The 19,099-nt window shown below is 39.7% G+C and overlaps 1 protein-coding gene across 2 annotated transcripts in view; it reads left to right on the top strand.

Annotated features, from left to right (window-relative positions):
- Positions 1-812: 812 nt before the first annotated feature.
- Positions 813-19,099, top strand: part of CENPJ (centromere protein J) — a 28,059-nt gene continuing 9,772 nt past the window's right edge. Inside the window, exons 1-9 of one of the 2 annotated variants that reach the window (XM_060770978.2) lie at positions 813-946; positions 3,018-3,481; positions 4,833-4,956; positions 5,667-5,912; positions 9,964-10,078; positions 12,220-12,319; positions 12,586-14,140; positions 16,006-16,135; positions 16,624-16,789. In XM_060770978.2, coding sequence (XP_060626961.2) covers positions 3,086-3,481; positions 4,833-4,956; positions 5,667-5,912; positions 9,964-10,078; positions 12,220-12,319; positions 12,586-14,140; positions 16,006-16,135; positions 16,624-16,789 — 2,832 coding nt within the window. In that variant the 5' untranslated portion in view covers positions 813-946; positions 3,018-3,085. Of the gene's footprint in view, positions 947-3,017; positions 3,482-4,832; positions 4,957-5,666; positions 5,913-9,963; positions 10,079-12,219; positions 12,320-12,585; positions 14,141-16,002; positions 16,136-16,623; positions 16,790-19,099 lie in introns of both variants that reach the window. The other variant, XM_060770976.2, reaches the window with a different exon arrangement.

Here is a 19,099-nt window from a genome sequence, read left to right as displayed (position 1 = left end):
GGACTTTTTCCCTCAGCTACAACTACTAGACAATTCCTCAAGCAGTGATTTGAGGTGGTGGCAGCAAACCTACCATATACACACACCTTTCTCCCTCATCACTTGTAACACCCTCTCATATTCCTGTCACACAGGAGCAATAAGAGACCCTGCTCTCTTAACCCCCTTTACAGTGGTGGCAGCGGTGGGATTGAGAAGGAAGGTCCCCCCCCCCCCCCCGTCACACATGCATTAAGGGACCCCTCGGTCCTTAACCCCCTTTACACCATATAACCCAGACTATCAATGCAGGAAATCCCACGATATCTGCTTTGAACTGGGTTATCTGAGTCCACACTACCATATATTCCAGTTCATAGCAAATAATGTTAGATTTTATTCAGCTGTGTGGAAGGGGCCTAAGGGTGCATCTACATTGCAGGATTAATGCGGTTTGACACCACTTCAACTGCCATGCAGCAATGTCATTCAATCCTGGGATTTGTAGTTTGGCACCAGAGCTCCCTAACAGAGAAGGCTGAACTATGAATCCTAGGACTGAATAACATTGCTGCATGACAGTTGAAGTGGTGTCAAACCGTATTAATACTTTAATATACATGCACACTTAGACTAATACAGCAGGACAGTTGCAATGCTGTCACTAGGCCGCGCCCTTCAACCGCCTCCTGCCTGTTCTAGTGGGAGGGGCTGCAACGACGTTCGCTTAACGTCCTTCTGCTTCCCGCAGTGCTTCCTGGGAATTGTAGTCCGCAGGCGCAAGACTAGCCTCTTCGGAGAAAGAGGCCCTTTCTTGGCGGGCAACCACAACTCCCAGAAGGCACCGCGGTTGGCATTGTTTAGCCTGTGGCGCTGAGAGCTGGCAGGGTGGCGGCAGGTTTGTAAAGGATGAGCTGGAGTGGAGTCGGTCCTGTCAGGGAGGAAAGTTTGCAGAGCAACAAAGAAGGTGGCTGGGATTTGTTGTTGTTGTTATTGTTATGATTATGTTTGTGTGCCTCTGGGAGGGAGGAAACTTGGGGCTTCATGGCCAAGTGGGTGGAAGTTTCAGTTCTTTGCTATTCAGGGCCTGTTATTAGGCGTTTAAAGAGCAATTTATCACCCCATGTTCCTGGCTTTTGTGTGTTTTTCTCCTCTCCTTCCCTGACAAGGAGGAATTAACTTAGTTTGAGTCCACTTTAACAGCCACAGCTCAAAGCCTGGGCCAACTTGGGCCCTCCAGGTGTTTTGGACTACAACTCCCACAATTCCTAACCACCTGGAGGGCCCAAGTTGGCCCAGGCAGTTTGGCACCACTTTAACCATCAGATCTCAATCCTTTGGAATCCTGGGAGTTGTGGTTTTACAAGGTCTTTAGTCTTCTGTGTCAAAGAATGCTGGTGCCTCACCAAATTATTATTATTGTTGTTAATAGTAATAATAATAATATCCCTCATTCCTCCTAAAATTGTTGTAAATAGTAATAATGATATCTCACGTTCTTCACCAAATTGTTGTTGTTAATAGTTACAAGAATAATAATATCTCGCATTCCTCACCAAATTGTTGTTGTTAATAGCAATAATAATAATATTCCACATTCCTCACAAAATTTTTGTTGTTGTTGTTGTTGTTAATAGTAATACTAATATCCCGCATTCCTCACCAAATTGTTGTTGTGGTTGTTGTAAATAGTAATAACGATATCTCATATTCCTCACCAAATTGTTGTTATTGTTGTTAATAGTAATAATAATAATAATAATAATATCCCACATTCCTCACCAATTTGTTGTTGTTGTTGTTAATAATAATAATGATAATACTAATATCCTGCATTCCTCACCAAATTGCTGTTGTGGTTGTTGTAAATAGTAATAATGATATCTCACATTCCTCACCAAATTGTTGCTGTTAATAATAATAATAATAATAATATCCCACATTCCTCACCAAATTGTGGTTTTTGTGGTTGTTGTTGTTGTTGTTGATGATGATGACGATGACAATATGAATATCCTGCATTCCTCACCAAATTTTTGTTGTGGTTGTTGTAAATAGTAATAATGATATCTCACATTCCTTATGAAATTGTTGTTTTTAATAGTAATAATAATATCCCACCTTCCTTACCAAATAGTTGTTGTTATTATCCTGTTTTCTTCTCTTAAGAGAGACTCAAATTGGCCAGCAGTGCTAAAAAACCCTCAATACAACTTAAATTTTAAAACCTACCATGTATAAATAGAATTAAGCATGAAACTATTGAGAATAAATACTTAAAACCACTAGAAACCTATTATTAATATACATAAATCCAAACTACAGTTTTCATGATTCCATAGCATTGAGCTGTGGCAGTTAAAGTGCTGTCAAACCATGTAAATGCACCCCTAGACCCACATTTTTACTTACTTGCTTACTGTGCTTATACCCCACCTTTCTTGCCCCCGAAGGGGGTTTCAGGGCAGATTACAAACTATGGCAATATTTCAGTGCCAGATTCAAACAATAACAATTAACAGTAAAACACAATATTATAAGACTATAAAAACATACAGTAGAGTCTCGCTTATCCAACCTTATCTTGCTTATCCAACATCAGTGGATCAAACTGACCATAGATTACACAGGGTCAAACACCTGTTGGAAGAGCTATGTTTATAAACTAGCCCGAAAGGCTTGAAGAGTGGGGGCTAATCTAATATCTTTAGGGAGGGTATTCCAGAGCCGGGGAGCCACTACTGAGAAGGCCCTCTCTCTTGTCTCCACCAACCATACTTGAGACAGTGGTGGGACCAAGAGAAGGGCCTCCCCAGCAGATTTCAGTGCTTAAGCTGGTTCATAGAAGGAGATGCGGTCTCAAAGATAGGTTGGACCCGAAGTGTATACAGCTTTATAGGTAATCACCTGCATTTTGAATTGGGCCCGGAAACTTATTGGAAGAATTGTTACTTCTATATCAGCCCTAAAAGATATTTGCTATACGAAAAATGATGGATTGTGTGTATTAAACTTGATGATTTTGTTTAATTGCACAGGTCCTGAAATCCCTGTAGCTTTGCCACCTGTACAAATTACAGAGGATTAGATTATAATAATTTTCGAAATGGCGACCTCTGCAGATCTGAATTGGGAAGAGAACTTGGTTGCACACTGGATGTCTGATGCTTCCCGTGCTGGAGTCATACTAAATCCTATGTTCCCCAATTTGAAAATCACCAGAGCAAACAGTTTTGAAAATACCCCATTAAATCTTGGAGTGCATTCACTCTACAGCTCAAGGAGCTCTTCTCTGAGTGAAGACTCTCTGCACAAAGGGCAAGCCTTCAGACTTATTAATCCTTGTGAGGAAATGTTGGATGGACCCAATTCTTTGGCAAAGCAGGACCCTATGGCTGTGGTTCAGGAACCTCCAGTTTCGCAAACCAACCCTGAATGTGATAAATTTGAAGATATTGGTGAAAACCGTTGCTCTGATCTACTTCTGCAAAAGCTTGAGCAGGTAAACCCTAGTCTTACTAAGTGTACATGTGTCAGAGTTAGAGTGCTAAGACTAGGATTAAGCTATGACTAGTTGACTCTGTATAAAAAATAACCTATTATTTTAAAGATACCTAGGAAACTTGATAGATGCACTGAAGTAATTTACAAGTGAAATCTTTGTCAAACAATGGAATTGTTTGACAAAGCTGGTTGGATTTTATTTATTTATCGTGTCAGGAGCAACCAGACATTTATATTACATTTTTAACAAAACGAACAAACAAACAAACAGCCAAAACACAAAGTTTGCAAGCTTGGTAGTTGATCAAATGTCCTTTGACCAGTAGTGGGCCACTTGGAGTGCCTCTGGTGCCTCAAGGAGGACCTCCATTGTGCATGTGGCAGGGCTCAGGTTGCATTGCAGCAGGTGGTCAGTAGTTTGCTCTTCTCCACACTCGCATGTCATGGATTCCACTTCGTAGCCCCATCTCTGAAGTTTGGCTCTGCAACTCGTGGTGCCAGAGCGCAGTCTGTTCAGCGTCTTCCAAGTCATCCAGTTTTCTGTGTGCCCAGGGGGGAGTCTCATTTGGTATCAGCCATTGATTGAGGTTCTGGGTTTGAACCTGCCACTTTTGGACTCTCGCTTGCTGGGGTGTTCCAGCGAGTGTATCTGTAGACCTTAAAAAACTATTTCTTGATTTAAGTCATTGATGTGCTGGCTGATACCCAAACAAGGGGTGGGCTGGAGATGTCACTGCCTTGGTCCTTTCACTATTGGCTGTTACTTCCCAGTGGATGTCAGGTGGTGCAATTCCGGCTAGACAGTGTACTTTCTCCAGTGGTGTAGGGCACAGACACACCGTGATAATGCGGCATGTCTCATTAAGAGCCACATCCACTGTTTTAGCGTGGTGAGATGTGTTCCACACTGGGCATGCATACTCAGCAGCAGAGTAGCATAGAGCAAGGGCAGATGTCTTCACTGTGTCTGGTTGTGATCCCCAGGTTGTGCCAGTCAGCTTTCGTATGATATTGTTTCTAGCACCCAATTTTTCTTGATATTCAGGCAGTTCTTCTTGTAGGTCAGAGCACGGTCCAGAGTGACTCCCAGGTATTTGGGTGCACTGCAATGCTCCAGTGTGCTGGTTGGATGAAAGTGCCCAAAATAACAATTTGTTTTAATTTGAGCTATGTGCTAATTCTGTGTTTTCACAATTAAAGTGTTTTATTTGTTAAACTTCAGTTTCAGTGAATATATTTGTCTTGAAATATATTCTGATTTTACTGTAAAGTTTTTTTCTTATTTTATTATGCTGATTATGTTAAATGTACGTTTCTAAGAATATCCTTGGCTTCTAATGCTCTTAAAGCTCAAAGGAGTGCAGCAGCACAAGCAAGAACTACTGAGAAGGCAACAAATGGATCAAATTCAAAAACTAATGGAGGAGCAACAGAAACTACTTTCCAGGGTCTCTGGGCAGCAAACACACTCTGGTAAGTGAGGTGCACCTTTTAAAATGTTAATTGCAGAGAGCTATATTGTGCAAATTTGCTCTTTTGAATAATTATTTCATCATGAATGTGTAAGCCAGTCCTAAAATTGGGTTCGCTTTGAGTTTTCTGGGCTGTATGGCCATATTCTAGAAGCATTCTCTCCTGACGTTTCACCCACATCTATGGCAGGCATCCTCAGAGTTCGAAGGATCTGAGGATGCCTGCCACAGGTGTAGGAGAAACATGGAGAAAATGCTTCTGGCCATACAGCCCGGAAAACTCATAGCAACCCAGATTCCAGCCATGAAAGCCTTTGACAACACATACGCCTAAAATTACTTGTCGGAATCTGCTTTCTGTATTTCAGTCTTCCAACATGCCTTTTACTTTGTCAACCCCTCTAAAATTGAAAATCAACATGTATAGGAATGTTGTACTTATACATAGCCAGTCCTTAGAGCAGAAGTTGGAAAAAGGGAGGCTAATTTAAAACTACTTTTTCTAAGCTTTATTAATCAGTCACAACTCCTGACATGACAAAAACAAAAAAACCACAATAGTGTCAATTATTCTTTTTCATGTTTTTTCTTGATTACAGTTTTAATAATACTATAAAATACAGGTGGGAAAGTATATGCCTTCGGCTGTGTCTTCCCCCATAAGTAGAATGCTGACAATTTGTGTTATGGTTTTATGTTTTACTGTAATAGAAGATGGGATGAATCAAAGATACGTTCAACCACCTCATTTATTCCCTGGGCCATATCTTCCATCACGTTGCCATGATGACAGTGCTCACCTGGACAGTGTTTCTTGTATTTCTTCTCCCGCTGAACGAAGGAATTCTCTTGAGAAACTCAAAAATGGAGAAGTATTGAAAGGAAGTATGTCTGAGAAAGGCATGTCTTTCAAAGCACAGGATGAAATAGAAAGTGAAGATGCAAGTGACATAACAGGTAAGATGTGCCTTTAAATTAACAAAGAACATCTATGTTATTGAATACTAGCCTATCTTATAGAGATGTTGTAAGGATACTTTTAAATGCAGGAATACAGAAACAACAAAAGTTGGCTGTTTTCCTCTTCCAGTGAGAGTTCACCCATTATTATTATTACTAGCTTGGGTACCTGGCAGTGCCCGGGTTATTTGAAAAGGGCATTTTTTGTTTTTGGATGTTAGGTAATATCAGTTTGGTCATATGCTACACTATTTCTTAGGGAGAATTTTAGTTTCTACTTAAATAACTTGAGTAATACTATAAATTGTTGATAAAATATTTACTCCCCCCTTATATCTATTTATTTATTTATTTATTTATTTATTTACGGCGCTTATATGCCGCCCTTCTCACCCCAAAGGGGACTCAGAGCGGCTTACAATATATATTTTCATACAATATATTATATTATTAGCAAAGTACAATATCAGTATATATTACTATATTGCACTATACCATTAATTTATTCTTGTGTTTTTAATTATTTATTTGTTGCTTGCATGTCTGTGTATCTTTTGATGTCATATTTGCATCATTTTGTTGAAATAAAATGTAATAAACATGGTTAAAATTTATTTTAAAAATAATTTCATTATTTATCGATTGGCAAAGGGGGAAAAAGATGACTAGCTCTTTTACCTGGAAAATGTTGGCTTTAAGGATGCATGATAATGGCAATATATGCCAAGAAATTGTGAAATTTTCTTGTGATTTTGAAATGTGATGCTTTTGTTTGTTTTTTCAATTTACCAATGTCTAGTCCTGGAGTTAATAATTAATTTAAAATGTATTGAAGCTAAATGTAAATTTACAATGTGATTTTATTGTGACTATACAGGTTTAAAAGAGTCAGTTCTAATTAAAGGAAATGTGTTCCACTGAAAACTGCGCATAATAGCCCAATGAACTATAATCCTAAGACAACAGGTGAAAACAAGTGTTGAGGAAAAAAACCACAAAGTTAGCCAGGTGCAATAAACATCATCATTACATATGATGGTGACCTTTTCTGAAAGCACAATAAAACTCAAGGACATGCCTACTAGGATGAAGTGTTTATGTTTTTCAAGGACCCTTCTCTATGGGGTGTTAGGAGGGATTTTTTTTCCATGTCAGGAGCGACTTGAGAAACTGTAAGTCGCTTCTGGTGTGAGAGAATTGGCTGTCTGCAAGGATATTGCCCAGTGGATGCCCAGATGTTTTACCATCCTATGGGAGGCTTCTCTCATGCCTCTGCATGAGAAGCTGGAGCTGACAGATGAGAGCTCACCCCACTCCTCGGGTTTGAACTGCTGACCTTTCAGTCAACAGTCTTGCCAGCACAAGGGTTAACCCATTGCGCCACTGGGGATAAGAGGGACCAGATCATTAGGTACAGAATAACAACAAAGATAAAAAAGGAAATCCAGGCAAAGAGACAAATGAAAACTCACTCTTTCTTGCCCCCTTTGTTCAGCCTATAGACTTAATTTGATGGGTAAGATAAATAGTGAATGTTTGATAAACTATTTGGCTGATGAAAAAGCAGTCTACACTGACTGACCCAATAAGATAAGAGGACCTTAATTATAAAATAAATGGTACATCAAGCAGATAGAAATACAGCAGCCTTGAGATTGCTTCCAAGAGATCCATGCAGTTTCTACTTATGGTGTGCACTGTACCTTATTATGCTGGAAACAGAGACAGCTATTCCTCTCTGGATAGCTGATTAGGCTATACAAAATGTGTTCTTATATAACTGGTAATTAGAATAATTGAGGTAAGGCGTTCAGACAAGGTAAAGCTTAGATTGTGCTCAACAGTGGTTGTATATTGGGCAGCTTGGGTGTGATCCTGGACTCTTCGCTAAGCTTGGAACCCCAAGTTTCGGCGGTGTCCAGGGGAGCATTTGCACAATTAAAACTTGTGCGCCAGTTGCGCCCGTACCTTGGGAAGTCTGACTTGGCCACGGTAGTCCACGCTCTGGTTACATCCCACATTGATTACTGCAACGCGCTCTACGTGGGGTTGCCCTTGAAGACTGCCCGGAAGCTTCAGATGGTCCAGCGCTCGGCAGCCAGGTTGCTAACGGGAGCGGCACTCAGGGAGCGTACCACTCCTCTGCTGAGCCAGCTCCACTGGCTGCCAATCTGCTACCGGGCACAATTCAAGGTGCTGGCTTTAGCCTATAAAGCCCTAAACGGTTCTGGCCCCACTTACCTCTCCGAACGCATCTCCACCTATGAACCGACTCGAACATTAAGATCATCTGGGGAGGCCCTGCTCTCGGTCCCGCCTGCGTCACAGGCGCGCTTGGCGGGGACGAGAGACAGGGCCTTCTCAGTGGTGGCCCCTCGGCTATGGAATGCCTTACCAGTGGACATCAGACAGGCACCATCATTGCTGGCGTTTCGGAGAAAGGTCAAGACCTGGCTTTATGAACAAGCGTTTGGTTAACAGTGCAACTGAACATAGGAAGACGGTAAATGGAACATAGGAATGATACAAGGATGATGAGTTTGGATCTGATTTCATTGAGGCGCTATGTTTGTTTCATGTTGTTTGTTAATTGTTGTGGATCGGTGTTGTTGATCCTGTTGTTATATTTGTTGTGTTTTTAATTGCACTAAGATTGTTATGATAATTTGTACCCTGTAAACCGCATTGAGTCGCCTTTTTGGGCTGAAAATGCGGTATAGAAATGAAGCAAATAAAATAAATAATAAATAAATAAATATTCAACTGCCTGAGGTGAGCAATTTCCTTGACAGGTGAAAGAGAATCCAGGTGCTTAGATTATGTAAATCCATAGGAATATGCATAGACTGTATCTATGGCCCCTTATACACTGCCATAAAATCCAGATTATCAATGCAGATGATCCATATTATCTGCTTTGAACTGGATTATATAAATCTATACTGTCATATAATCCAGTTGAAAGCAGATTATCTGGATTTTTATGGCAGTGTAGCAGGGGCCTGTGTTTTGGAAAATGGCATTCATAACCTTTTGGAAAAAACACCTTTTGGAGATCATAACTTTTTTCAAAAGCACGACCTTTCAGAGAAGAGCCAAAAACCCTTTAGAGTAGAATCTTCTCTTGTGATATACAACCAGATATAATTATGCAGTTGTTTCAGTTGTTAGACTGAATAACCTGTTATCTCTGAACCCTTCAAGAAAATGGAATTTGCCAGTGCATAAAACAGCAGAGCTTTAGAATTATTTTTAGTGCCCAAAATATATACTCTCCCATAAAGCAATTTGTTTTATCTCATGCACTCGAGACAAAAATGAAGTAGATGTTAAAGATAACATATTTGGTTTACTCACAACTTTCATGTGTTCAGCATACACAGGTACACAACTTATCAGTCAGTTTCCAATGTGTTTGAGATAATTCTCTGTGCCATCTGGCCAGGACATCTCTTACAACGAAAACAGCAAGCAAGTGTTTGATTTGAGGTCTGAATTGGTCTATAGTGATCATGTGGTCTGCAGCCTCTCCTACAACTTCCCAGGAACCATAGAGTAAACGAAGCTGCATCTCAGAACATACATACAGGAAGCAGTAAGCAACAGGATCATAGACAAACAGATTGCTAAAGAAGGCTTGATGAAAGATGTCATTTCCAACACTATGTGATGTAAGAACCCTTCTCCGAGGGATGTGAAGAAATATCTATAAAGTTTGTGTGAGATAACAACCTTCCTTTTGTAATGTTTATGCATAAACAATTTGGTTTGATAAATAAAAAGAAATATTATAAAACTGCCTTTGTATCCAGATGTTAATAGGGACTTAAGGTGAGTGTAGATGTGAACCTAGCTACTGAACAGTCCTGTTGTTTACAAATAGGGTCTTAAGATGAGTGTTGATGTGAACCTACCTACTGAACAGTCCTGTTGTTTACAAATGTAGAAGTTTTGTGACTGAAACGGTAAGCCTTCGACAACATATCTCTTGTCTATTTAAAACTTCATGTCACTTTGGCCAAGCTTCCATTTTCTGTTTATTTTGTAGGAAGAATTAATTGGTCTCCTGAGCAAAATTGCTTTGCATGTGGAGATGGTGATGTTAGTTGTGAAGGCAAAGTGTATGCAGACAAGTGTTCAGGCAGTCTTAATGCAGAGGAAAGGTAAGGGTTTTTGTTTTGCAAGTGAACCACGATACAACTCTGAACATACCTCAGTCCTGATTCATATTTTGGATGGGAGATTGCTAAGAATCACCAGCTTGGGCTGAGAAAGGATCATGCCTAGAACAATGCCAGTAAAGAATGGATAAACCTGGACTAGAAAGAGTAATGATCTCCCTCAGTGTAAAGCACCTATCTATATTCTTATAATATAAGGAAATGCCTTATACTGAGAGAGTGCATGGCTTATCTAGACTGAACATATTTCAGTCTTGTATGGTGCAGAATTACAGCCTAAGGCATCTGTATGAGAATAATTTAAAATATGTAAATACTGGTTAATATATATTATTCAGTATATTCATACATGGAAACAAGGACACACAGCAAGGGCATTGAAAATAAGGAGGGCCTTCTCAGACATGGCACCACAATTATTTTCTCCCTTTGGAGCCCTCATTGATGCCAATGCTGGTTTCATTTAGGCTCCAAGAGACACAGTGGCTATTAATTAAATCCTGTGGGACTCACTGATTTACTTCAAATGCTGTGCAGAGTTTTAAAAACTTTTAAACCTCTTTTACTGTGTTTGGTTTATTTAAATAATTCTCATTATTATTTCAAACTGTTTTAATCTGTTAATATTGATTTTATACCACATTGAATCTTTTGGTATACAGTGAGATTTAATTTTTTTAAAATAATAATTAAATCAGTTTTTGTCATTTCTCATCATGACCTAACTTTAGTTGTTAGTCGCAACTAAAGTTGGCCCACTGAATTGATGGCATTGACACAGTTATTGGTTTACCATTTAGCAGTCGATTCTAGTTGGAAGTAGAATGTAGGTGTCTAGGCTAAAGGGGCTAAATTTGTATTCCGTTTCTGTGTGTGTATAATTACTGATGTTTAGCAACTGACAATCAGTAATGTTAGATAAAAATTTTCTTCCTCTCTCATTGTACTGATACCTGGAAAAAGACCTTCTCAGCTGTTGCACTCCATTGTGGAATGGCTTCCCTTTGAAGGTGTGATTGGCACCAGTGTTAATTTTGTTTTAGCATTAATATGAAAATTTGGCTTTTTATTGTGTTTTTGGGCTCTAGTTTTTTTAAAAATGTACATGTACATGGTTTCAGTTGTTTAAATATGATTACACTGTTATCATATTTAAACTTAATATTGTGTTTAATACATTTATATAACGTTTAAACTTGGTGTTTTAATCTAGAATGTTGTTGTTATTATTTTTATATATGTATGTGTTTATTTATGTGGGCCCTGCTTTTTTCTCATGACTGAGAATTTATTTTGAATTGTTTGTTCTGAAATCCCATGAAAGAAGATTCGATTAGTTAGTGGAAGAAATTTGGTGCTGTTCAGGAGAAAGCATGCCTTTGAAGAAGCATTGCTGAGAAAAGACTATTGCTGCCATCTTATTTATTTATTTATTTATTTATTTATTTACAGTATTTAAATTCTGCCCTTCTCACCCTGAAGGGGACTCAGGGCAGATCACAGAACACATACATGGCAAACATTCAATGCCATTAAACAGACAGCACAGACAACAGATATAGACATTTTCCTCAACTTCGGTGTCCTGGAGGTTGTGCTTGATTCTGGCCATGGGGGGTGGTGGTGGTGATGGTGATGGTGGTGTGCTGTCACCCCATCCTCAATGATAAAGAGCCTTGATCACAGATATCCTCTAATCGCCGGCATTTTTCTGGTATTTCCTTTATGGTGCCGCAAAATATCTCCCTGCTTAAGGGGTGCCTAATTTCTCTACTCACAGCTCACAGCTGTTTTTGAACTGCTTAGGTGAACAGTAAGCTGAGCTGAAGGTCAGGTGCTCACTCCGACTCGGGCTTTGAACTGGTAACCTTTCGATTGGTAAGATCTATTGCTGCTGGTGATTAACCAGCTGTGCTAATGCCTGGCGTTTTGTTGTGTTGTGTGCTTGCCATTGCCATCTGATTGACCATTGTGGAAAACAGGATAGTGAACTAGATAGATTTACAACTGCTGTGAATCTATACCATAGATAAAATGTGATGATATAAGTTGGACAAAACAAGCCAATGAGTCCTAGGAATTTGAAACCAATTTGACAGTTAGACCTGTGTGTCTTTTAACAGGCCTCTTCTTGCCACTATTGAAGAGAGAAAACAGACATTTGAAGAATTTCTGGAAGAACAGATACAACTGGAAGAGCAGAGACTCCGCCAAAAGGGAAAGGTAAAGATTAATAATTATAGCTACTAGTTGCATAGCTATTAAAACTGGCCAAATGTATAATGTAAAGATACAGCTCTACTTAATTTTCCTCTCATTCTTGCAGAGTCAAAACCATATTAGTAAATATGGGATTCTTAAATAATGTTTTGATGGAATATGATATTATCAATATAACGAAAATCAAGCATATATACATATGTATGTGTATAGATATATATGTGTGTGTGCATGTATAAAATGTCTAATATAGTGTTGTTGTTTTTTAGGATACTGGAAAAACAACTTTCCAGAAACCAGTTGCAAAACGTCCTTTCCTAAAGCGAGGGGAAGGTTTAAGTAGGTTTACTAATGCCAAATCCAGAGTAGCTAAAGAAAAGGAAAGCAAAGTGACTCTTCATCCAGATATTTCTGAAGTCAACAGTTCAGTGAAAGCAAACAAGCCACAACTTCATCGGAAAACGGCACCTTCAAATAAAGACCACGTTTCTGACAACTTTGTGCCTAAAAATGGCAACCAGAATGCTAAAACGAAGAAGGCTTTTCCTGCTCGAAAAACAGCAGGGTTCAGGAAAGGTATCTCTTTATCTGCAAGAGAAAACCCCAATGAAAAGAAACCTGGAGAACTGAGAAAGTCTATCAGATCACAAATAAATGATGAGAATAATAAAGAAAACATCATGGCACCGCTGGCATCAAATGAAATCGATATTTTGCCCGGTGAAAAACCTGAGCATCCTTTGAAACAAGCCAGATCTCTCACAGATTCCTTTGAACAAGGACCTGATTTCTCTTTTGAACTTTCTTTCCAAAGGAAGTTGAAAACCTGGGATACTGAGAAGGAAAAGGAAAAAAACGAATTGGATGAATTTTTGTTTCTGGAGCAGGCTGCGGATGAAATCTCTTTTGCTAGTAACTCCTCGCTTATCGTACAGATTTTGGATCAAGGCCAGCACATTTCTGCAGGGCACAGACTGTCTTCCACTCCTGTCAAATCAAGGCCTGAGCAAATGCATGTGCTGGATATTACAGCTGTGAATGGCAGAAATGGAGAACAGCATGTTTCCCAGCAAGATAGCAATGAAAGAACTAGAGCCACAGTTGTAGGCTGCCAGTCCCAAGAATCACCAAAGAGTCATCAAAATAAATCTGATAGCAAAAAACCTCAGGCTTTTCCCACTGAGGAATTTCAAGGTTTTAGAAATACAAGTTGGGATGATGAAGATGAATCTGAATCTGACAGAAGCAGTGAATCTGAATCTGAGGAGGAATTTGAGACTACCATAAAGCCTGTGAGTGAGAGAGCTAAAAAGCTAGATTTGAAATATAGTGGTGAACTTTCTGAGTGTGAAGGAAAAGCTAAAGACCCAAACAAAGAAGCTAGCCCTGATTTACAGGGGAAAAATCCTTGTAGCCACCCAGCTAATGAGATAAGCAGAGATCCCATGTCTGAAAGTATTTGCTGTGGAAAAAGCAATGGCATTGAGTTTGGTGATGAAACATCATGGTCAGACTTTGAAGATTATGGGAATCAATGTAATGAATTAGAAAACAGTGGCCTGGTTACCAAAGTGCCTCTGCCTTCCAATGGCTCTGCCAAAAATGAGTTGGTGTTCCCAGATAAAGTGATAAAAAGGAAGATTGCCATGGTGAAGAAAGGGGAGGAGGGACCTAAGCCAAGTGTGACTGATGATGGTGAGGTGGCTGCGCCTCCCACAACAGACCTCATGTTGAAGCTCTTTCCTGCTCTGAAACCCAAGCAGAAGGTGGACGCACAGCAGAAACACGATCCCAAACCCAACACATCTCAGGAAGAATCGGGGGGTAAGGAAGAACTGAGCATGGTGCAGGACTGCCTGCCCAATAATGCATGGCTGCATGAGTCTTGAAAGCTTCTCTTTGTTGTGTTCTCTGAAGAGAATATCAGAATGATATGTAGTTTTGCCCCTCATACATTATGCCTGGGGTCAGTCCTATTATCATTGTGTTGAATGCTATCTAATCAGTGATAGGACATATACTTTACATTCATCAGTGGCTGGATGTACACTGCCATATAATGCAGTTTAACTGCGTTGAATTGCATTATTTGAGTCTACACTGACCATTTAATGCAGATTCATTAAATGGTCAGTGTAGACTCAAATAATGCAGTTCTGAGTTGCCTGCAGGCTGAGAGGGGCGGTATGTAGATATAGTAAATAAATAATAAATAAATTCAAATTGCATTATACGACAGTGTAAATCCAGCCCCTCCAGCCATAGATAGTCAAGAAGGATCAGAAAGCAACTGATAAAACACAATTCTCTCAGATGCTTATCTGTTGAGTCCACTCAAGGGTTTTTTTTTGTTTTGTTTTTTGTCGTGTCAGGAGCGACTTGAGAAACTGCAAGTCGCTTCTGGTGTGAGAGAATTGGCCGTCTGCAAGGACGCTGCCCAGGGGACGCCCAGATGTTTGATGTTTTACCATCCTTGTGGGAGGCTTCTCTCCCATGTCCCCGCATGAGGAGCTGGAGCTAACAGAGGGAGCTCATCCACGCTGTCCCCGGATTCGAACCTGCGACCTGTCGGTCTTCAGTCCTGCCTGCCGGCACTGGGGTTTAACCCACTGCGCCACCGGGGGCTCCACCATTTAATGCAGATCATTGCTAGCTTCAAACTGTAGTGGCAAACACTCAGGAAAACATACAAAAGAAAGTCCTTAATGTGCATTAGAGCTTTGATGTAATTCCAGGATTTTGTTTGCACAGCAAAACCAGTACCAGTTTGAAACTGCATCAGTGTAGATGGGGCCGTAGAAGAGTTGAAAAGAGATGCTGTTAGAACCTGAAGTGAAAGGCACAGAAAGGACCCCTTCATATATGACTTCAGCTATGAATATATTCATTCGTTAGATCACAAGGAATTGTGCTAAACCAACAAATAGAAATCACAAACTGGATTATCCATATACATTGATTAAAAGGCTTGTTAATGTGTCCTGGGAATATGGGATTTTAAAATTTCCCACTTTCCCCAAAAATGAGAATCTAAGATTACCTTACAATAAATTTTAAAAAGCTTTTTTAAACAATTAAAAAAACACACACACAGCTTTATTTCCTTTATAGCTGTAGAATAAAGGCTTTAAATGAAAAGTATTCTTATGACTTCTGTTCATACAGTTTTACATACTAAGGCCCCTTGGTGGTGCAGTGGGTTAAATTGCTGAGCTGCTGAACTTGCTGACCAAAAGGTTGGTGGTTCGAATCTGGAAACGGAGTGAGCTCCTGCTGTTAGGCCCAGCTTCTGCCAACCTAGCAGTTGAAAAACATGGAAATGTGAATAGATCAATAGGTACTGCTTCTGCGGGAAGGTAATGGAACTCGATGCAGTCATGCCGGTCCCATGACCTTGGAGGTGTCTGTGGACAATGCCGACTCTTGTGCTTAGAAATGGAGATGAGCATCAACCCCCAGAGTCGGACACGATTAGACTTAATGTCACGGGAAACCTTTGCCTATGTTTCTATGTAGCTAAACCCAATTTATTTATTTCAGCTCTACACTGATTCATCAGTATCTCTTTTCTGCTTTGGTTACAAAACCTACAAAGTAGGTGGAGATTGAGAGAATGATTGCATGAAACATATAATAATATACGATATGTCTGAGCATACATTTTATAGTTCTGTTTTTCCCATTAGCAGATTCTGCTCGTTCTCAGATCTTGAAAGAGAAACTTGTTGAACTGGAAACGGAAATTGAAAGATTTAGGGTAGAAAATGCCTCACTCACAAAGCTTCGAGAAGAGCGTGAAAATGCTATGGAAAATCTCAGGTAAATATTTCGGAATATTATTTCAAACTTCTTCTCCCTCAGTAATTAGAATGTATCTAAAGTAGGCCTGTACAATTTACACTTGCCACATATGGCAGTCCAGCAAGAACAGGTTAAACATCCCTTCTATGTAAAAGTAATGTTATTGGTACGCGAGCTTCATTCTTTTATACAATCTGAATCTAGAGAGATTTGTATATAAAGCATAAAAGATGTGTAAGGAATAGTCTCATAGAAGCACAAAATGATAATTCACATATTTTGTTAGGTGATTTACAGTTAAAAGAATTGTGTTGTGGATTCAAGTGGGTATATTTATTTTTATGTGAAATGTTACTAGATCAGATGTATTCTGAAACATTCAGGATGGCTGGCCACAACCCATTAAGAGCCAAATCAAATCTAGCAGCAGAGCCAGGGGCAGGAGAGGGGTAGTTTTTAAATTCTGTTTTTGCATCTTGTTGATTTGCTGCACTGAACTGTTTCAGAAAAGAAATTGCAGATTTTGAACAACGGAAAGTGAAAGAACTAGCTCAAATTGAAGATTTTAAGAAAGAAGAAGTACGAAAACTGCAAAAAGAACGCAAAGTTTTTGAGAAATATGCACAGGCAGCTAGAGCCATTCCCGATAAAAAGGAACGTGATGAAATTCAGGTATGAATACAAAGAAAGAGTTTATTTGCCTTTCTTTACTGGGAAAATTTCTTCACAGGAACAAAATAAGCAAGTTATTGTATCCAAGGTAGATTATAGCTAGCTAATGCTGTATAATGAACAAAATAAGCCCTTTGGTATGGAGTTATGCTGTCATATTCAAATTTGAAGCTCCTGTGTTTGTTGTCACTCAGTGAGATCTTTTGGGCAGCTGTTGTATCCAGTTTTGGTCTATGGCAGGTATGGGCAAACTTTGGCCCTCCAGGGGTTTTGGACTTCAACTCCCACAATTCCTAACAGCCAACTGTCTGTTAAAAATTGTGGGAGCTGAAGTCTAAAACCCCTGGAGGGCCAAAGTTTGCCCATGCCTGGTCTATGGTCTTGCTTACTTGTCTCTCAGTAATTAGAATATCTAAAGTACTGTAACAGTATTGAGTTGTGGGCTGGGCTTTAGCACAGCTGGTTAATCACCGGAAGCAATAGATCACACCAATCGAAAGGTTGGTAGTTCGTAGCATGGGTCCTAACCCTAACTTGACTTTCAGCCCAGTTCACTGTCCACCTAAGCAGTACAAAACCAGCTGTGAGTAGAGAAATTAGGTACTGCTAAAACAGGGAGGTATTTTATAGCACTATAAAAAAAGGAACTACCAGAAAATGCTGGCAATCAAAGAAAGGAGGAAAGTCTGTGATCAGGGCTCTTCGTCATAGAGCATGGAGCGACAGCACCCCAATGTCGCTGGAATCGAGCACAACCTCTAGGATGCAGAAGTTGGGAAAAACGCTGATCCATCTGTTGTCTGTCCTGTCTGTTTAATGGCATTGAAATAATTCCCAGCAAATGTCCTCAAATGCACTTTAACTATCTGCTTGGATTGCGTTCCCCTCACTTCTTTAAAACCCTCCTATCAGATATAACCTACCTTGTTCATGCCCAGCATTTATTTTTTAATTTTTAACTATTAGATCTGGCCTGGCCAAAGATTTTTAAATTCTTGCATGATAATGTTTATATGTGATTTATTTAACTGTATTGTTGTTATTTTTTGTTTATTGCTTTCTTGTTTATTGATGTGTTGTTGGGCTTGGCCTCAAGTAAGCCGCTCCGAGTCCCTTGGGGAGATGGAGGCGGGGTATAAATAAAGTATTATTATTATTGTTATGGTTGTTGTTGTTGTTATTATTATTATTATTATTATTATTGAATGTTTTTTGTGTATATGTTCTGTTATCCATCTTGAGTCCCCTTTGGGGTATTTATTTGTATTACATTTTAACAAAACAAAGAAACAAAACACAAAGTTTGCAAGCTTGGTAGTTGATTAAATGTCCTTTGACCAGTAGCTGGCCACTTGGAGTGCCTCTGGTGTTACTGCAAGGAGGTTCTCCATTGTGCATGTAGCAGGGCTCAGGTTGCATTGCAGCAGGTGGTCTGTAGTTTGCTCTTCTCCACACTCGCATGTCGTGGATTCCACTTTGTAGCCCCATTTCTTAAGATTGGCTCTGCATCTCGTGGTGCATCTCTTGGGTTAAGAAGGGCAGAATATAAATGCTGTAAATAAAGCTCCTCATATGCCCCAAAAACCTTTTTTTTGAGAGAGAGAGAACTACTGGAGTCACCTTTTGAGCAGCTCGAGTTTGTCAAGGTAAAGTGAGAGGGATTATCATCACACTGGTGCTTTAGGGCCAGTCTCATGTTCATTTAGGTTTCAGCTTCAACTTCATACATTTTTTCCAGAAAAAACAGCAGCTATTTAATATTAGAATACTGAAGATATTAGTTCACCATCTTGCAGAAAGAGTTGTATGGTGAATGGATTTCTAAATGTGTTCTTTAGTGCATCATCCCTCTTAAACATATGAATTAATATTTATAAACAAGCTGAGTTCCTACATCTAGCTCAGTACACACAGTGCCATGTCTTCCTACCATTTGGCAATTGGAGTCCCTGCTGCTATTGCTAACTGGTGGGAAGAATGGGTAGGCAGTTCAGACCATGGAAAAGCAGGTGGCCTCAGTTTGGTTAATTGGAGTGAGGAAAAATGAAGGTACACTCACAATGGAGTTCACCCACCCTTTCCTTGCCCTGGGAGTCCAGAACAGCTAGTTCTGTATAGTTAAATCATTTACCAGTAAGAGACACCAGCAGGGGCCCTTCCTAGGGCTTGACAGCTGCCAAGCAGCGGGAGGCTTTTGAACAGAGCCCAATCAAAAAAGAAGCTTTGACGTTCTAAGTCATTAACATGATGTAGTAGACTTAGCTCCTCGTAAAGGTCTTTGATTAGCAGCTCTTAATAGCCTCTTTATAT

This window comes from Anolis sagrei, chromosome 3, assembly GCF_037176765.1.
Source record: "Anolis sagrei isolate rAnoSag1 chromosome 3, rAnoSag1.mat, whole genome shotgun sequence".
In the NCBI taxonomy this organism is placed as follows: Eukaryota; Metazoa; Chordata; class Lepidosauria; order Squamata; family Dactyloidae; genus Anolis; species Anolis sagrei.
This window is presented reverse-complemented; position numbering and strand designations above follow the sequence as displayed.